Source organism: Schistocerca serialis, chromosome 2, assembly GCF_023864345.2.
Source record: "Schistocerca serialis cubense isolate TAMUIC-IGC-003099 chromosome 2, iqSchSeri2.2, whole genome shotgun sequence".
NCBI classification, from domain to species: domain Eukaryota; kingdom Metazoa; phylum Arthropoda; class Insecta; order Orthoptera; family Acrididae; genus Schistocerca; species Schistocerca serialis.
Genome location: NC_064639.1, coordinates 827,645,081 through 827,664,685, shown reverse-complemented (window position 1 = coordinate 827,664,685; position 19,605 = coordinate 827,645,081). Strand labels below are relative to the sequence as shown.

The 19,605-nt window shown below is 39.3% G+C and overlaps 1 protein-coding gene across 2 annotated transcripts in view; it reads right to left on the bottom strand.

Annotated features, from left to right (window-relative positions):
* LOC126458088 (CSC1-like protein 2) overlaps window positions 1–19,605 on the bottom strand; it is a 180,083-nt gene that overhangs the window by 69,599 nt on the left and 90,879 nt on the right. For both annotated transcript variants that reach the window (XM_050094905.1, XM_050094906.1), the window contains exons 7-8: window positions 16,519–16,704; window positions 6,631–6,711 (exon numbers count right to left, since the gene is read on the bottom strand). In XM_050094905.1, coding sequence (XP_049950862.1) covers window positions 6,631–6,711; window positions 16,519–16,704 — 267 coding nt within the window. The remainder of the gene's footprint in view (window positions 1–6,630; window positions 6,712–16,518; window positions 16,705–19,605) is intronic.

Below are 19,605 nucleotides of genomic sequence, written 5' to 3'. Positions count from 1 at the left end.
GAAGTTACATTGTGTTAATTATCTGGAACTCTTGTTCAGTCAGTACAAACTGATTCTTATCAAACACACACTTCACTCCAAGCATGCTTTTTGATGCAAATTTTCTCACGTTTAGAAAGTTGACGCCTTTCACTTCATTTTTCTGGAAATTCCATTTCTGTCAACAAACCTGTCCTGCTGCACTACATTCAACATCCCAGCAAACATGTTTTCTTGATTTCATGAATGGTTCTCATTAGCTGTATGACTAGAGCCTCTTAATTGTTCCTAGTTCTCAGGATTTAAAGTTTCAAATCTGTGGATGAGTTTTTGATTGTTTCTTAGCATGCATGTCAAAATTATCATTTTTTTCTGGGAATAACCTTTTTGTTATTTCTTTAAATTAGTCTAACTTTGATCTTCAAAAGGTAATGATCTGAGTCTAGATTGTCATTTCTCAGAACCTTTCCGTTCTAGAACTTGCGGACTTTCCATGCAATGGGAACATGGTCAATTTGGAATTCACCAAGGTTGGAGTTATGAGATATCCAGGCCTGTGCATGTGTTTGAAAGCAGTTGACTTTAGAGCCAGACTGAATGCTCTGTATAACTTAAATAGTGTATCCATTGTAACCGATTCTCCTGATGATGCTGATGACGATAACACCAGCAATAACAGGCACATCATTATTACCATCACCCATTATTCATTGTGCTGGTCACTATAATTGTCCTCATAATTTGTCAGATGTACATGACTGAATGAGAAGTGTACATAGAAAATTGAGAATCTTCCTTAATACTTTTTTTAGTATATGTTATTCCTTGTACAAGGCATGATAAGGCTGTTAGGTCCAGTAGCATTGTAGAATAGGTTTTGTCTGAAAGCTTAACACTTTTCTTCACTAACAGCCCACAGACAAACATGGCTAAAGTTGCAATTTTTTTTATTCTCCATTATCATCTGATAAGAATCATGGATTTAAGAAATATTTTAAAAATACGGATGGACAAACATCCAAATTTCATCAAAAAATCATAAGTTGATTAAAACTGATGACACATCTAGAGCACTGGCAGCTAACCATTAGGTTTTTAGCTACTACTTAATTTGCACAGGATTTACAGGGAGCAAACTACTTTAAATGAGCAAAATAAATTATATGGCCACAGTTTTTTCAGCAATTTAGAGAGTTATTTTTTGCTAAAAAGACCAGAATCTAACAGTTATAAACACATACAGCATACAAGTAACCTCTAAAATCTACAGGAAGTTATCACAAATCTACAGTAATAGCTTAGAATAAAGAGACATGCTTGTTAATACCGTTGATTTTTTACATATTTAAGGTTTGCAACATACATAGATAGCTCTACTCAGAATATTACTGTCGTTAAGGAAACCAGTCCAAATGATAAACTATCTACAACTTAAATCTCTGCAACTAATACTACAACCAGTTAAGTGATTTTGTTACACATGTTTATTTTGATCATAATGTAGGAAAAGACAGATTGCTACTTACTGCAAAGACGACATTAAGTTGCAGACAGGCACAATTAAAAGACAATTACATCTACATTTTCAGCCCCATCCTTCATCAGAAAGAGATGACACACATACCATTCATACTATTCAAGCAAGCACACATAATCCTCAACTCCAACAGCTTGGACCAGAAAGCCTGTCTGCAACTTAAATGTGTCATCTTCACAGTAGCCATTTTTTCATACACTGTTGATATTCCAACCTGTAGTTTTCATTGTTTTATTTTTATCATAATTATATCAATAAAGTAATCTACATGTAACTAATAAGAATAATGTATACCACTATGTGCAAAAATGCCGAAACAATTAGTACTTTAATACAAGTCTTCAGGGCTTGCAATCCATCAGGCATTTTAATAAAACCATGTTTTACCTTTCATATCTTATGAAAGTAACTCATTAGTAATGGTTATGAACAGCAGATTAAATCTGAAAAAATTGCTAAAACGTATGAAATTAAGGAGATGGGACCTGGATAAGCTTAAAGAACCAGAGGTGGTTGAGAGTTTCAGAGGGAGCATTACGCAAAGTTGACTAGAAGAGGGGAAAGAAATACAGCAGAAGAGCTTTAAGAGATAAATAGTGAAGGCACCAGAGGATCAAATATGTAAAAAGACAAGGCCTAATAGAAATCCTTGGATAATCTTGGAGTCATTGAATTTAATTGATGAAAGGGGAAAATATAAAAATGCAGCAAAAGAACCAGGGGAAAGGGATTACAAATGTCTAAAAAATGAAACTGGCAAGAGGTGCAAAATAGCTAAGCAGGGATGGCTAGAGGACAAATCTAAGAATTTGGAAGTGTATTTTGCCAGGAGAAAAATCAATACTGCCTACAGGAAAATTAATGAGACTTCTGGATAAAAGAGAGGGAGCTGTATGAATATCAAGAGCTCAGATGGAAAACCAGCCCTCAGCAAAGAACAGAAAGACAGAATATACAAGGAGTAGACAGAGTGTCTATACAAAGGAGATGAACTTTAAGGCAATATTATGGAAAGGGAAGATGACATAGATGAATATGTGATGGGAGATACAATACTGCAAGAAGAATCTGACAAAGCTCTGAAAGATCTAAGTCTAAACAAGGCCCAGCGAGTAGACAGCATGCCATCAAAACTACCGTATTTACTCAAATCTAAGCCGCACTTTTTTTCCGGTTTTTGTAATCCAAAAAACCGCCTACGGCTTAGAATCGAGTGCAAAGCAAGCGGGAGTTCTGAAAAATGTTGGTGGGTGCCGCCACAACTAACTTCTGCCATCGAATATATGTAGCGCCACACAGGCATGCTTTGTAGGCACAAAGATACATACTGGCACCAAAATCTCTGCGTCAGTAAATAAATTTAAAAAAAAAGTGGAAGACGAGCCCTTTTCCTCCGCCCAGAGTTTCGACCACTGCATTTTGGTACATTATCCAACGAAGTAAATACAAATTCTGTATTGTTGATCTTCGAATGTAGCAGGATTTCAATGTACTACGAAAATCCGACTGGCAAGACTGTTTCGGATGTTTGTCAATATGGCAACTCTACGTTCTGAATTTTTCCTACCTGTGAATCACATGTAGTATTCTCTTCGCCATAAGATTAATACGAATATAAATATTTTGCCATGTATTGTTTCGTGTTTTCTACTATCTCATTTAAATCCTGTCTGCCTAATAAACTACGAAACTAGAGTGAGACCACAGCAAACGGGGAAGAATATACATATCATGTCATGTTTATATTCGTATTATTCTTATGCCTGATAGTGATACAGTCAGAAATGAAGCACGGCAACTGACTAGATTTTTAAATCTAAGATGTCCCTTTTCTGTGCAGAATGTAATGAACTAAAGAGGCGTCTGCAAAGATTTTGGAACGGAGAAAAATTTTCGCTAAAATTTCGTTCAGAACTTCATCTATCATACGCAGTCTGTTATTTGGTTCTTGTTGATCATTATCAAAGAAAGCAGTAGTGTAAGTAACAACAAATGTTTCGCTAATGAGACGACTCCTCTCTATTTTTTATTTGGAAGCGGCAGTAGCGCGCACAAAAGCAAGCCACGCCGCGAGCGGCGACAGGCCGTAAACACGCACTATCAGAATGCGACAAACAATGCATGACACAGTGCAGTAATGCATTTTCAGCTTGGAGTGACATAAACACCTATAATAAAGAGAACGGCACTTATCAGATCAAAGAAAAATACGTGAAAAAGGAAGGATATCCATATAAATACGGACGGAGCGCGTGACGCGTAGCAATGGCTACCTGGTAAACCGTAACTGCTAAGCTTACGACTCGAACCTAACTACTGCAGCTGTATCGTCATTCATTCGACCTAAATTGTGTCTCATATTACAACTAGACGAACTTTGTTTCGATTTGGAGGTGCGACCTAAAACTTTTCTCTCCCCTTGAATTTTGAGTCTCAAATTTCAGGTGCGGCTTAGATTCGGGAAAAATTTTTTTCCTTGATTTCGAGTCTCATTTTTCAGGTGCGGCTTAGATTCGAGTGCGGCTTATATTCGAGTAAATACGGTACTGATAGCCTTGGGAGAGCCAACCATGACAAAACTTGCATCTGGAATGCAAGATGTATGAGAGGGATGAAATACTTTCAGACTTCAAAAAGAACATTTTAATTCCAGTTCCAAGTAAGCAGTTGCTGATGGGTGTGAAAATTACCAACCAGTTTAACAAGTCATGGTTGCAAAATACTAACACAAATTCTTTACAGAAGAATAGAAAAACTGGTAGAAGTCAACCTCGGGGAAGGTCCGTTTGGATTCCTGAGAAATGTAGGAACATTCAAGACAATAATGATGCTATTAGAAGATAGGTTAAAGAAGGGCAAAACTATGTTTGTAGATTTAGAGAAAGCTTTTGACAATGTTGACTGGAATACTTTTTGTAATACTGAAGATAGCAGAAATAAAATACAGGGACTGAAAGACTATTTACAACTTGTACAGCAACCAAACAGCAGTTATAAGAGTTGAGGGGCATGAAAGGGAAGCAGTACTTGAGAAGGAAGTGAGACAACAGGGTTGTACCTATCCCTGATCTTATTCAATCTGTACACTGAGCAAGCAGTAAAGGACAAAAAAATTTGGAGTAGGGATTAAAGTTCAGGGAGAAGAAATAAAAATCTTTAAGTTTGCTGATGACATTGTAATTGTATCAGAGGCAGGAGGAGACTTTGAAGAGCAGTTTAACAGAATGGACAGTGCCTTGAAAGGAGGATGTAAGATTAACATAAAAAAGCAAGATGAGGATAATGGAATGTAGTCAAATTAAATCAGGTGATGCTGAGGGAATTAGATTAGGAAAAGAGGCACTTAAAGTGGTAGATAGGTTTCGTTTTTTTGGGAAGCAAAATAACTGATAACGGCAAAAATAGAGAGGAAAAAAAATGTAGACCGGCAATGGTAAGAAAAGCATTTCTAAAGAAGAAAAATTTGTTAATATCAAATATAGGTTTAACTGTTAGGAAGGTATTTATTTGGAGTGTAGTTGTGTATGGAAGCGAAGCATGGACAATGAACAATTAAGAGAAGCAGCTTTAAAATGCAGTGCTATAGAAGAAAGCTGAAGATTAGATGAACAGATGATATAACCAATGAAGAAGTACTGAACTGAACTGATGAGAAAAGAAATTTGTGGCACAACCCAATTAGAAGGAAGTATGGGATGATAGGACACATTCCGAGACATCAATGGATCACCAATTTAGCACTGGAGGGAAGTGTAGGGGATAAAAATTGTAGAGGGAGACCAAGTGATGAATACAGTTACCATATTTACTCAAATCTAAGCTGCACCCGAAAAATGAGACTCGAAATCAAAGGAAAAAAATTTTCCCGAATCTAAGCCGCACCTGAAATTTGAGACTCAAAATTCAAGGGGAGAGAAAAGATTTAGACCACCCCCTCCAAATCTAAACAAAGTTGGTCCATTGTAACATGAGACACAATTGAGGCCAAATGGATGAAGATACAGCTACAGTACTTCGTTCAGGTCGTAAGCTTAGCAGTTAAGCTTTACCAAGTAGCCATTGCTATGTGTCAGGTGCTCCGTCCGTATTTATAGTGATACCCTTCCTTTTTCATGTGCTTCGTCTGGTTTGAAGTGATTGCTTATTTTGCTTTAATCTGATAAGTGCCATTCTCTTTGTTATAGGTGTTTACGTCACTCTAAGCTGAAAATGCATCATGGCTTTCTTCTGTGTGCACTACCGCAGCTTGGAAAAAAAAAAAAAAAAAACAGCAAGAGACTGCTATTTGTTGTTACTTACACTGCTGCGTATGATAGAAGATGTTCTGAATGAGAGTTTAGCTAAAATTTTTCTCCGTTTGAAAATCTTTGCAGAGGCCTCTTTAGTACATTACATTCTGCACAGAAATTAGAGTCATATTAGATTTAAAAATCTAGTCAGTTGCCGTGCTTCATTTTTGACTGTATCCCTATTCAGAGTAAGAATAATATCTGAATATAAACATGACATGATATGTATATTCTTCCACGTTTGCTGTTGTCTCACTCTAGTTCCGTAGTTCACCAGGCAGACAGGATTTAAATGAGACAGCAGCAAACATGAAAGAATACATGGCATAATGTTTACATGCTTCTACCTTTTATTTTAATTTATTTACTGACGCAGAGGTTTTGGCACCAGTATTTATCTTTGTGCCTGCAAAGCATGCCTGTGTAGTGCTACATACAGTATATTCGATGGAAGAAGTTACTTACGGTGGCACCTACCAACATTTTTCAGAACTTCCATTTACTTTGCACTCGATTCTAAGCCACAGGCGGTTTTTTGGATTACAAAAGCCTGGAAAAAAAAAAAAAAAAAAGTGCGGCTTAGATTCGCGTAAATACGGTACAGATTCGGAAGGATGTAGGTTGCGGTAGTTATTTGAAGGGTGAAGATACTTGCACAGGATAGACTAGCACGGGAAGTTGCCTCAAACGAGTGTTTGGACTGAAAGCAGCAACAGCAACAACAACTACTACTCATTTAAAGCTAGGATACAAACCTCAATGGATAAAATTGAAGAAATATTGTAAAAAGTTATGAGTTGGTGTAAATATGAAAAAAATTAATACCTCTGCTTCTCAAGTGCACTCACTCTTGTTATGTCATATGCTAATTGTACTTCATCAACTTCTACATCTGGGTGTGCTTCTCTGAAAATGATTAAGAAAAAATATTACAAAAGGTGTAGAAATCACATCAAATCATATGATTTTCATGGAAACAACAATCATTTACAAGTTGCTTTAACAAAATATTATCTTCACAGTGACGTAAATGTTCTGTGAGGCAGCTTGCAATTTCTACAAGTTACCTGCACAGTATTTAAATTGTATAATTACTTACTTCACATAAACTTATCATATATATACTGCCAGACAAAGCAAACCACCCATAGGAAGGGGGAGGTGGGGGCAATAATTCACAGTTTGAGTGTGTATTTGACATTACTTCAGTGATAACAATTTTATCATATTTGTAAAGAACTTGGCGGTATGAGCTCACATACCAGTATGAAATTGCATCCCCTCTGGGATGGATGCATGCATTGATTCAGTTTGGATAAGGTGCTTTAACAGTTTTATTCTCTCTAGAGGCAAGCTGACGCACAACTGTTGAACCAAGTCCTTGATATCCCAGATAATGGCAATGGGCCACAGTTGACATCCAAGCTGGTCCCACACGTGTTCTATTGGGTACAGATCTGGTGATCTTATCGGCCACGGGAGCTCATCTGGAATACTCAAAGTTGCCCCACCCCTGCTCCCCTGTAGCCAAGATGTTAGAGAGTATTCACTATTCAACGGCACACTTCCTCTCATACAGAAAATAGGGTGGGGCAAAAAAGGACACAAACTACATCCAAAAGCAATTAAAACAGAGTAAGATGGGGACAAAAGTGAGTTGGTCAAAGAGATAGGATCAGGGTTCCCACAGCCCAGCATGCAGCAAGGGAGACACCAATCGCACCCACCCTGCACCTGCCCCAAAGATAGCTTAAAACCTTAAAGCTGAAAATAAAAGCTAATTTCATGCAGAAAATGGAGAATCATTTCAACCACCCCTGAACTGCCTGCCAATATTTGAGGCACAGAATTTGGAAGGCCGTACTTAGCATGGAGGGCTACAAGGGGCCATTCCACCAGGATATGAACTACTGTTTGTAAGTCTTCACATGTATGATGTGGGGGTGGCTTGTTACGTAAAATGATGCTATGGGTTAGATTGGTATGACCAATGTGGAGGCAACATAGGAGAATGGATGCCTTCTGTGGGAAATGTTAGGAAGATGGCCATGCAGCAGTAATCTCCTTTGTAGTGCAGCCTTTATTAGAAGAGGCAATAGCCAACCAGATGCTGTTCCATCTCTGACTGGGCAGGGGTCTTATTTGCTTCGTCAAATCTGCACCTTTTAGGAGCAAAATGAATGGGGATGAGTAATCACTTATCTAGGCAAATGGTTTACCAGTTCATTCTGTAGGATACCCACATGACTTCAGACTGAGAAAGACAACCAAGCAGTCAGTTTGACTAAGTTTAGAAAGGTCATGAATAGAAGAGATTACAGGTTGACAAGAGTAACATTAGTCAATAGCCTGAAAACTGCTTGTTGAGTCACTACACACTGAAAACACAGTCAAGAGAGGCCACTTTAACAATATGGAGGGCTCTTAACAGCTATCAGCTCCACTGCAAAAATACTAGAAGTTCCTGGCAGTGAATGGTGCCCCTGACTGGCAGGAGATGTAGAAGTGTATCCTGTCTTGTCCAAAATTTTACAGCTGTCATTGTAGAAGATATGAGGGTGGTCCCATAAGTACCTGGCCTGACCAAGAGATGGCAGTTATCATAGAAAAATATCTCTGGATTAGAAAGTATATGATCTATGAAGCATATGTTTCAAATTTGAAGACTTCACATTGTTTAGTACTTGTTTGGCAGCCATCAATAATGAACGCTACGAGTGAACTTGTGAAAATGGAGAAAATTGGTCATCGTTATGTGATACAATATTTCTTTTGAAAGGCCTCAGTGAAACCAATATTAAAGCTGAGCCAGATTCTACTTTGGCAGAGACTGCTCCTTCATTGACAACAGTAAAATACTGGGTAGCTGAGTTTAAACGAAACCGTACTAGCTGCCAAGATGAGTGTCGCATTGGTCGACCAAATGAGGTGATGACTCCAGAAATCATGAAGAAAATCCACGAAGCAGTACTGGATGATCGTCAACTGAAAGTGCACAAGCTAGCACACATAGTAGGCATTTCAAAAAGTGTGGTACATCACATATTATCTGAAAATTTGGACATGAGAAAACTGTTTGCAAGATCTGTGCCGCATTTGCTCACGCTCTAGTAAAAACAGTGTCGTGAAGAGGTTTCAATTGTGTGTTTAGAGAAGTTTTGCAGCAACAAAGCCGATTTTTTGCGCCGTTTGATAGCCATGGAGGAAACATGGGTCCACCACTTCACTCCTGAGACAAAAGAACAATCAAAACAATGGTCACAAATTGGAGAACCAACTCTAAAGAAGGTGAAGACCTTTTCATCTGCAGGCAAGTTCATGGCGTCAGTTTTTTGGGATGCGCATGGGATAATTTTCACTGAATACCTTGAAAAAGGAAAATCTATCAATGGCAAGAATGCAAGTATTATGTGAACTTACTGCAGTGTTTGGGTGAAAAAAAAAAAAAATCAAGCAACAATGGCTGCATTTGGCCAAGAAGAAAGTGTTGTTTCTTCAGGACAATGCACCAGCTTACAAGTCCGTTATTGCAATGCCCAAAATTAATTAATTAAAGGTTGAACTGCTACCTCATGCACTATTTGCCAGATTTAGTTCCATTGGATTATTTTCTGTTAACAAACTTTTGAAAAATGGCTCAGTGGTCAAAGATTTTCAACAAATGAAGATGTGATGTTGGCAGTTAACGGCTATTTTGAGGAGTTAGACAGTTCTCATTACAAAAAGGGTCCAGAACTTAATGAACATCACTGGGAAAAGTGTATAGACCTGAAAGGATATTATGTTTAAAAATAAATACTTTTTCCAAAATTTGTGTTTTCTTTGTTGGCTCAGGTACTTATGGGATCATCCTTGTAACAGCACCCTTAAACTCCTGAAGAACTGGCCCAACTGACACTGGAAGGTCATAGGGATGACAGACTTTAAGACTATAAAAAAGATTGTTCTAATCTGTGGCTTGGGCCCCAACCCAGAGGGGAGGGGAGGGGGGGGGGGGGGGGAGATGAGAAAACACTGGGAAAACTTTCCAGTGAGTAGAAGCAGGGATCTCGGCGAAGTGCTGCAAGGCATATTCCAACCAGTAATCCCACCCAAGAGCAGGTATCACAGGGTCAACGCTTCTCATATGCAAAAAAGGATGGGATAAATTGGATGATTCTGGTATTTTCAAATGGCAATTGCACAAGAGACAAAAGAGTTGGTACTGTCAGAACCGAAGGGGTACTATCAGTGGTTTGCCATGGAGACTGTCTACAGAATTAGTATAGACGATGCCAGAGGCCAGACAAAGTCTGAAGGTGCTACTGAGCCATAAAACTGGCTACCATGGTCCAGCTGGTATGAGATTAGAGCTCAGTAAACACAGGAGGGGAGCATAATCCACACCTCAAGATGTATGGGAAAGGAACCACAGCATCTTAAGCTTCTGCATGCAACTAGTCTTTAGTTGACTAATATGGAGCAACCAAGTCCTCTTTTTATCAAATGGGGGGGCCCAAAACACAAGACTGTGTAATGACTTCCAAGCACTGCATACCATACCCAAACTCTATCAGGATGGGCCACAGAATGATGACAGAAATGCATGACCCGCATTTTTGCAATATAAACCACAGGAAAGGGTCCATGCACAGGCCCACCTGATGGTACATTGGAGCTGGATGGGAAAGAGTAACACTCAGGGCAATGGCCTGTAGGGTGCTCTTAAGCATCAGTCATGGCAGGTTAGTAAAATGTGATGGTGCCAAGCAGTGGTGTATGCCGTATGTAGGTCAAAAAAGACTGCAATGAGGTGTGTGTTTAGAAAAAGCTATCGGATTGCCGCCCCCCCCCCCCCCCCAGAACCCACATTGACCGGGGGAGGGGCGGGTGGGGGGGGGGGGGGGGCGCAACAGGCTCAGGGACTCTAGAGCCCAGCATAATCTGCAGGCCCTGGCTTCTGAGCAGTTTCCACAGCATGTAGGTGAAGCTAATCAGTCAGTAGCTGTCAAGAGACAATGGGTTTTTGCCTGGCTTAAGAATTGGGACAATAATACACTCTCACAATTGTGAAGTGAAGTGACCTCCGAGCCAGATGCAGTCCAAGACCCTGAGTAGATGTAGTCTTCAAATAACATTCAGGTGTTGGAGTATTTGATTATGAATTGAATCGGAACCAGGGCCATATCATGAGAGGAGGCAAGAGCCTGAAGCCGTTCCCATGAAAGGGTCCTTACATGATTTGGCTTGACGAGAGGGAGGTGTTATATGTGGGGGGGATTTGGTACAAAGACCAACCTCAAGACCAAGACCCAGAACAGTTGTTGAGTGCAGAAGACTATGGAGCTTGTCCCATACCTGGTATGAAGAGTCTTGTATTCCTAGGGAAGAGACTGGCACTTCCAGCATTCCTTCTTACAGCGTTTAATTAGACAGTAAGCTTAGTACGAAGTAGCTCAATAGTGATAAGGCTGGTCTGAAAAGGCTGTTTCAAGGCTCTTTGTTGAACCTGAGCAGCTATTGCAATGTCTTTGATCCACCATGGCACCAGCTGGCGACAGAGGCTACCTGTAGAAAGGGAAACAGAAGTTCCTGTGGCACTGGTGATTGTCAACAGAGAGGGGGGTGAAGGTACTAGCAGAGCCATACAACTGCGCATTGACTCTTTCAAGCACCAAATGTGACAGCCAATCCATCTGTTGGTGGCCAGGAAGCAACAGTGTCACCAGAAAGTGGCGACTGCCAGACAGTTTGTCATATAGTGACTAGTATACTTGAGACTTGGGGAATAGATCATTAGATCAATAGCTGAAAACATGCCATGGGTGGCACTGAAGTGGGTAGGAATACACCATTGAGGAGAGAGATGATACAGTCAGTAAGAAGCTAGCCAAGTAGAAGGCCTGATCAGATGACAAATCCACAAGTACGAGAAATGAGGAGGAGGTGGAGTGGGTGTAGTTGTTGGATTAATGTGGTCAACTCAAGGTAAGTAAGAGGACTGCCCAGAGGCATGTGAAGGTGACCACTGAGGTCATCTGCACTCGCATTGCTGTTTCTTCTAAAGTTGTGCAAAGGGCAATCCGCTCACTGACCACATCTGCGCGAACCTATGTATAGACCCTTCCAGGTGCCCTTTCCGAGGCCAGGGAGGTTCTGACAATGAACAATAACCATGGAGTGGTGGGGTCTGTCATCAGTAAAGTGCTTTTCTGGTAGAGCAATGCAAATTTAAGATGAGAAGGAAGTAAGGTGATGTAGTTCCGGCAGGTGGAAGAAATATTCATTACAGTTCCACTTTATGATCATATTACAGGTGTTCAGATTAGGCACGATGGGGTCAGGTCTGGTCACTCCCCATGCTGGAGGTGGAATCCTACTGCTTTCTCAACCATGTCTATCCTACGCGAACAGTGACAAGGCAGACATGTAGAAGCAAAGCAGTTTATCTCATTTACTTCTGCTGTGTTCGTTTTGAGGAACATATTGAAGATCAATTTGGAGAAGTCGAGCCACTGGGGAAAATGTGCAGTGGATGACTTTTGGTTAAAGAATCCGATAGCATGAGAGCATCTGGCAGCTCTGGTGTCACTGCAGTAGCCTCATCCCAATTCTCCTCCCGAACCCCCTCCATCGCCAAAGTCTTTGGTGGCCAAGATTCTTGTGAGGGCCTGTCAGCAATGAAAGTGTGGACTGATTAAGAGCAGACAGTCCAGGGAACCACTGGCTGGTCTCTGGCCTCTGACCTGCGGATTTCTGGGAGGAGGGAGCCCTGTCACCAGTACAACATCTGAGGATAAAGCTGCTCCTCTGGCCAAGTGCAGAAAATGGTTCCTGAATACAGTGCTGAGGGAACAGTGAGAGAAGTCCAGTAAAAGAACTAATTTTTAAAAAAATGAGGTAGTGTGAGTGACAGCTGTGACTTTTGCTAACTGGACATCACGTCAAAAGGACATAGGCATTCATTTTTTTTATTTGCCTCAGTATATGACTGATGGTCAACAGGTTTATATCCCTGCATTTTTTGTGCTTTCTTGAAGATTGAACAAATCGGTGAATGTGGAGGATAGTGTTCCATGCAACTGACACACAAAAGTAGTTGTTCACAAGGACTACCTTCATGAAGTGATCATCACTGTTACCATATTTTGGATCCACCGTGCAGCAGGAAGATATACGACCAAAGTGCAAGCATCGGAATCATGTCACTGGTTGTGAGACGTAAACAAAATATAAGCCTCATTGCTCAAGATTAGCCCATAGCTCCTCATCTGTTTGGAACATAAGGTGGTGGAAGATGATTCCTTGAACCATCTTCCAAGTCTTGTGTGGGGCAATGATCACTGGTTGGTTAACCAGATGTTCACATGCCTGAACAGCTGTAGATTGTGCAGCAGAGGAGGCTTTAACTAATAGTGATCCACTGCACATCTTCCCCAATGACTCTACTTCTCCATATTGATCTCCAATATGTTCCTTAAAATGAACACAGTGGAAGTAAATTAGATAAACTGCTTTGCTCCTACATGTCTGGCTTGTCACTGTTCCCATAGGGTAGACATGGTAGAGAAATCAGTAGAATTATAACTATCTGTATTGAAATTTCTGTACCTGTCTTATGAGAGAGCCAGACGTCTGCCCCAATGGCACCTATTCCAATTGAGGGCTCCCCGCATAGGTGTAACCCAGCTGCAGCAAAGGCCATCTAGCACTATGGCCATTTCTGGGAGTCCTGATGCCCTAGGAAGACAGAAATCTAATCCCTGGCATGCACGGGGAACTTGCAATTCTGAGATCAGCAGTGTGGTCCCTTTGTTGCCAGAGGGCTCACGTTAGTACAACTGCTTTGAAGCACAAACAATAGTCTATGCAGACGTTATGCACAGATGATCTTTAACACAGCATGAAGTAGGCACTATTTAAAGTGTTCTTCCCCAGTCAGTCCACACACAAAAAAAAAAAAAGTCAAACCCAGAAGGGGTCTACAAATTACATTAGCCAAAAGACGATGAATGGATGAATGAAAGAATATTCCGAGAAAGGAGAGCAGAACCTAGGGAATAGTCTGTTCAACATCAGAGACTGCCACCATGAGAAGAAACAAGAGAAGAAAGAATAGTCAGAGCTGAGGGACTGAATGACAGGGAAGGAAACAGGTGCTGCAACAGCTTGGGGCACTATGCTCACCACACATGTACATAATCAATGAAAGAGGAGACCAACAATGGCCATCCAGGGTAGTGTAGTGCTGCAGCTGGCTGCTGAACACAATTTGAGGCCATCTGACAAGAGTCCATACTTCTCAGTCATAGCACTACATCAAATGCACACATTTGGTTTGTGGTATTACTGGCTACCTATGCACATGTTGGCAATTCCACAGTCTGGCTGCTGTTAGTCTCCGACCAATTTCGTGGGACAAGCGTGTGTTGCATGAAGTCTTTTACCCGTTCTTGGATGGCAGGGGCTGAAGTGCAGGGGGTTACCATGTGCTTGGTGCATATTACAGTGATCCTCCCTCAGTCAGATGTGGTCAACAGGAACCTTAATGATGAATATGTCCGTTCTCACAGTCCCATGCAACCCAACTTCAGACCACTGTCACATCCAAATTCCACACAATCTGGACATTGCACAATTTGACCAGCTTGCCAAATGGAAAGCCACAATGACAGTCCTTTAAAAATCTTGCAAGTGCTGATAATGTCACACAAGTGTAGACATCTCCATGTCCTTCACAGTAAACACTCAACATCTGGTAGAATTCACACTCCTTATATGCCCTACCAAGTCTAGTAACCACACTAAGCCTCAACAAGTTTCATGTTCTCTGACGGCAGTTCTACCTGTCACAGAGAATCTATATTATTAAATAGCTAACTTGGGGCACATTCTAGTTGCAGGCTGCTCTATTTAATAGCTTCCAGGGGCTACAAAAATTTTATTTCAAGTATTTCATGTAGTAATTGTTTGAATTTAGAAATTTAAAAGTGTCCGAACCTCACCATTAAGAGCTCTAATCTTGTGTTAAAGGTTTAATGCAGTAAGTCTAGTATTACAGTTAAAACTGTATAGCCTTGATGGAAAGTTACTCTCAGTACACAATTCACCCAGACTGTATCCATTCAGTATCTGAGAATAAGAGCACTTTGTGACTAAACTTTTTTTCACTTATAGGCTTAATGCCAAACATGAGTGTATTAACTCATTTGTAAAGTAATCAGAAGTTTGAAACTGTTTTACACATAGGAGTTCAATTCATTACAGAATCAGGGAAGGGGTTTACCGGTTGCAGCTCTAATCATTTATATACCCACTGACAGTGTGAATGTATACAAAGTAACACTGACATCTGACCATGTCCTTTGGGAGCATCACTCTTCTTGTCAGGCAGTGTATTTTCTTGGATTAATAAACATCACATATACAATTTTTTTCACATTTATCAATTGCTGTCTTATAATGAATCAAACCATAGAAGGAAAACTACTAATGAACACAAACTAGTATGGATGTGCAGAATGAAATTTCGTACATCATGTAAGCAACAACAATAAGAACACAACAGCAGATCATAAGCACCATTCTAATAATCCTTAAGAAAACATGAAAGATAAAGGCATTTTATGATTATATTTTAAAAAGCCACTTACAGTTTGAACTGCAGAATAATCATGTGCATGTAGACATTCATTTCAGTACTTCAGTGATTAGACAGCAAAGTTTTAGATACTGACTAAAAGCACCATAGACAGCTTTACTTCTTTTTCCTAACAGCCTTTATCCAGCGAGCGAGCCATGCAGAAGCATCATAACCATTTCTCATAATTACACTGGTAAGCCAAAACATTATGACCACTACCCACAGTGACACTAGATACCATCTGGTGGTGTTGAGGGCACATGACATGGTAACAAAAAGTATGTAACTTGAGCAGACACTGACAGGGGATCACCCTAGCCTTAGTGAAGATATGGTCTGCAAATGTGGAAACCCATTGACATAAGTGACTTATTATTAATATCATCTCAGAGCCTGAGGATAACTATCTTGAAAATGGTGAAGTTGGTTGAATGTTCATGCGCTACTGTTATCAGCATCTATGGAAAGAGGTAGGAGGACAGTGAAACTACCACTAGGCGTTTGATGTCCATGGCTCCCCACAGAACATGGGTTTTGGAGGCTTGTCTGCTCTGTAAGTAGAATCGATGGTGATCTCCGGCATCTCTGCTGGAAGGGCACATATGCATGCACAAGTGTTTAGGCGTACACCATTCATTGTACATTGCTGGATATGGAGCTCTGCAGCAGACCACACCTGTGTGTTCACTTTTTCACCCAACAACATTTTCAGTTATGATTCAGTGGGCATGGGACCATCGGGATTTGACCATTGATCAATGTAAAAGCTTCATCGCTGTGCGTAATCACATTTTGGCTACACAGACCACAAGAGATACTACATTTATTTCTGAAGGAATCAAACACTACCAGCACCAGATATCCAGATTGAAGTACCTCCAATCTCTGCATTATATTGCAAATGACCCTAATACTATGTATCTGAAACTAAGTATTTAATTCTTTGGTGGTGGTCAGCTGCAGTTCAAACTTTCTGCTAAGAATCTCACACACAAATTTATTAAGAACAATATCACTAACAAAAAATGTGCGGTTCACATCTGACTACCTCATTAAACAGTTTTTCAATAATTGTGCATCCATAAACTTACTGAAAATGTCTCCGGATATCAGCAGAATCACAAAATTTTCTTGGGATATTTGTTATCATCAATGTTCGGGAAACAGCAGTGTCACTTTCTTCAAATCTCATGGTCACAGAAAACCTCCTCATTACTATGATGCCAAGTGGTAAGTATAATATTGCCAATGTTACATGAATCCACAAATATGGAGAGCTGTGGAAAAAAATATATGATTAACATTCTGAATCCTTTTTGTTTATTACTTAAACCAGCTGCTACATGCAAATTCCTTCAAGTAATAGCTTATTCCTACAAATTCAGTAAATACTAAGGTAACAAAAACTGCAGCTTACAGCAGACAGACTGCCTAATCTGTACAGAGCCATACATTTTAATTTTTTATTGACAGGCCACACAAAATTGAACTATGTAAGACTATGAGGGACATGGAAAAAGCCAGCCCAGTTACACACTTCTTCCTGCACAATACATTGTACCTACTATGTCTCGCTCAGGCTGTTAACACAATAAAACTGTGAATGTAGCTGGGCCCTGAAGATAGATAGATAGATAGATAGATAGATAGATAGATAGATAGATAGATAAATAGATAGATTCATTGATTCATTCATTCATTGTATGTAGATAAATACAGGATTTGTTTTAGACTGTGGACATACAGAATGGGCCAAAAGCCACTACCCATTATAACCTAACTGAATACAAAGCAAACAATTGGAATTCTGAAATAACTGAACACTTTACTGAAGCTACCGGATTATTTATTGTATTCTTTCTTTAATCGTTTTCCACTTTTGTTGATACATATTGTCAGATGACCTAGGATGCTTAAGCACACTTATTGATGGCCTACTTGACCTGTGGCAACTTTTCTCGAAATGTTTCTGTAAATTGTAGACCACCTTCCTTGTAGATAGAACAGTGTTGGAATTATTATTCCACTAATTTATTATTAAATTATAACCACCTCTGTGCCACATTTTAAAGCAAAAACTCTCCTCATTAGAAAATACATGCACAACATGTCAGAATAAACGATGAAAAATGTTAGATGTCTGATTTTACAGCTGTGCATTCTGTTGTTTATACCTATAATGATTACAAACAAACAAGAATAATTTAATGTTTTCAAAAAGTTATAATAGGGAGTGACTTTTGGCCTACTTCATATTTTACATTTCTTGTCATAAATTTGCGTGAACAACTACAAAAGAAGTGTACATCACAATTACTGTTACTTATAAACATTAATTGTATTCTACTCCACTAAAAGAAAGTCCTTAATACTAGAAAAAACATACTGGAAAGATTCTCCAACACCATTTCAAAGCAGCTTCTACCTGACCTTTTTAAATTCTTTAATAGTTTGTTAAAAGTTTTATCCCCATATAATTGGGGCTGCTGTCTGTACCTTTTGTGTTATACCTTTTCAGATGATAATCAGTGTCTCATCTAGTATTATAAAAAATCTACCTCTCTATTTAGACTAATTTTACTGCTTGTATTTTAAAATTAGTTGAACAATCCTATAAACATATAATGAAGACAGTGTTAGTACATTCTTACTTTTGAACACCCCTATATGTATCAACATGCAAGAGTTAAAGCTTTTTACGTCTTTTTCAACAGTCCAATTGGCATATTCCAGTCTGACAGCATATTTTTGGCTGTAACTACTTTTTTAAAAAAACTGATTTAATTTTATTTGGTGTTGATCATTAGCAATCAACTGCTCCATCTGCAGTTCCATCTTACATGCAAGGCGTCAAAGTGGTCGCCAAATACAAATACTTGTAACAGGCAGTCTAACAACCTCCAACATGCTCTCTTGGCCAGTAACACCATACAATCAAGACATGTCGTTTAATCTTTCAGAAGTGCATCTGGGGTAGCAGTATTTCTTCTTGAGTTTAGGTGATGATCATATAACCAACTGCAAGGTGAGTTGGTGACTGATTTAATTTAATCACTGACTCACTTTTAATATGGCTGTAGGTTACACCTGAAGAAGAAACATCACTGTCCTGGATGCACGTGCAAAAGACAATGGAATATTTTGTGTGCCAGGAAAACTTCAAGAAAACATACTGCAATGTTCTCTGAAACCAATATTCTCTACACCAGACACACGAGCCATTTTTGTCAGCTGACAGGTTTCAATGTACGTTACACTTCATAGCTAAAAGAAAAATTAACTAATTCTGTTATTTGATGCAAGTCAAGTGCACCAGCTGCTTTCTGACTAATACCACAACAGTGAGTGAGTTTTTGTGATTGAGCATCACCCAAATACTATATGTAAATCATTTCTAACAACCCTGTCAACTTTGTAGTGAGCCACAAACCCAATTAACTATCCACTAAAAGCCCACAATCTTCATTGTTAAAGATATTAAAACAATGGTACTGGTATGATATGAAATGCCCTTCATATCAGGCTGAAAATAAAACTAGAATTACTCTTTTCTCATTTGTAAGGTGAAATAATTATCATTCTTACAGTCATAGATCTTTCACATTCAACTTCACATTATTACTATTTGTGTTTCCAGATCCTAAGCCAATAAAGGCGAGTTCTTACTGGAGTAATTGTTTTTCTGTCACACAAAGTTGGTTTTCACATCCTTCACTGGTCTCCCTCTCTGGTAACAGGCAGTGGCCGAATACTCTAAAATATGCCAGACAAGTTTGGAATCAGCTTTTCCATAAATAAGTTGCATTTTCCAAGAATCCTTTCTATGGACCTTGCATCTGTTCTCCATTAAAACTTGTGTGGTTGCTACATCCAGAGTTGTGCAGATGATTTCATATTTGACTGCTGTCATTTAATTGGTAATTTGAAGGTTGCATCAATACTTTTATTTTTCACGTCATGGACAAATGATATTTTATGTAAAGCAAAGATGAAATTAACACTTTTGGGGCGTTCTTTTCTCCACACCAGTATCTTTTTGCAATTTTTGAAAATTATTTTTCCATGCCTCTAAAATATCAATGTTCACAATATTGTTAAAAGATAAAGCACTGGTTAATAATAATTTTAAGAATGTGAAAATGTATTAATGCTTACTGTTCAGGCAAACTGAAAATGCT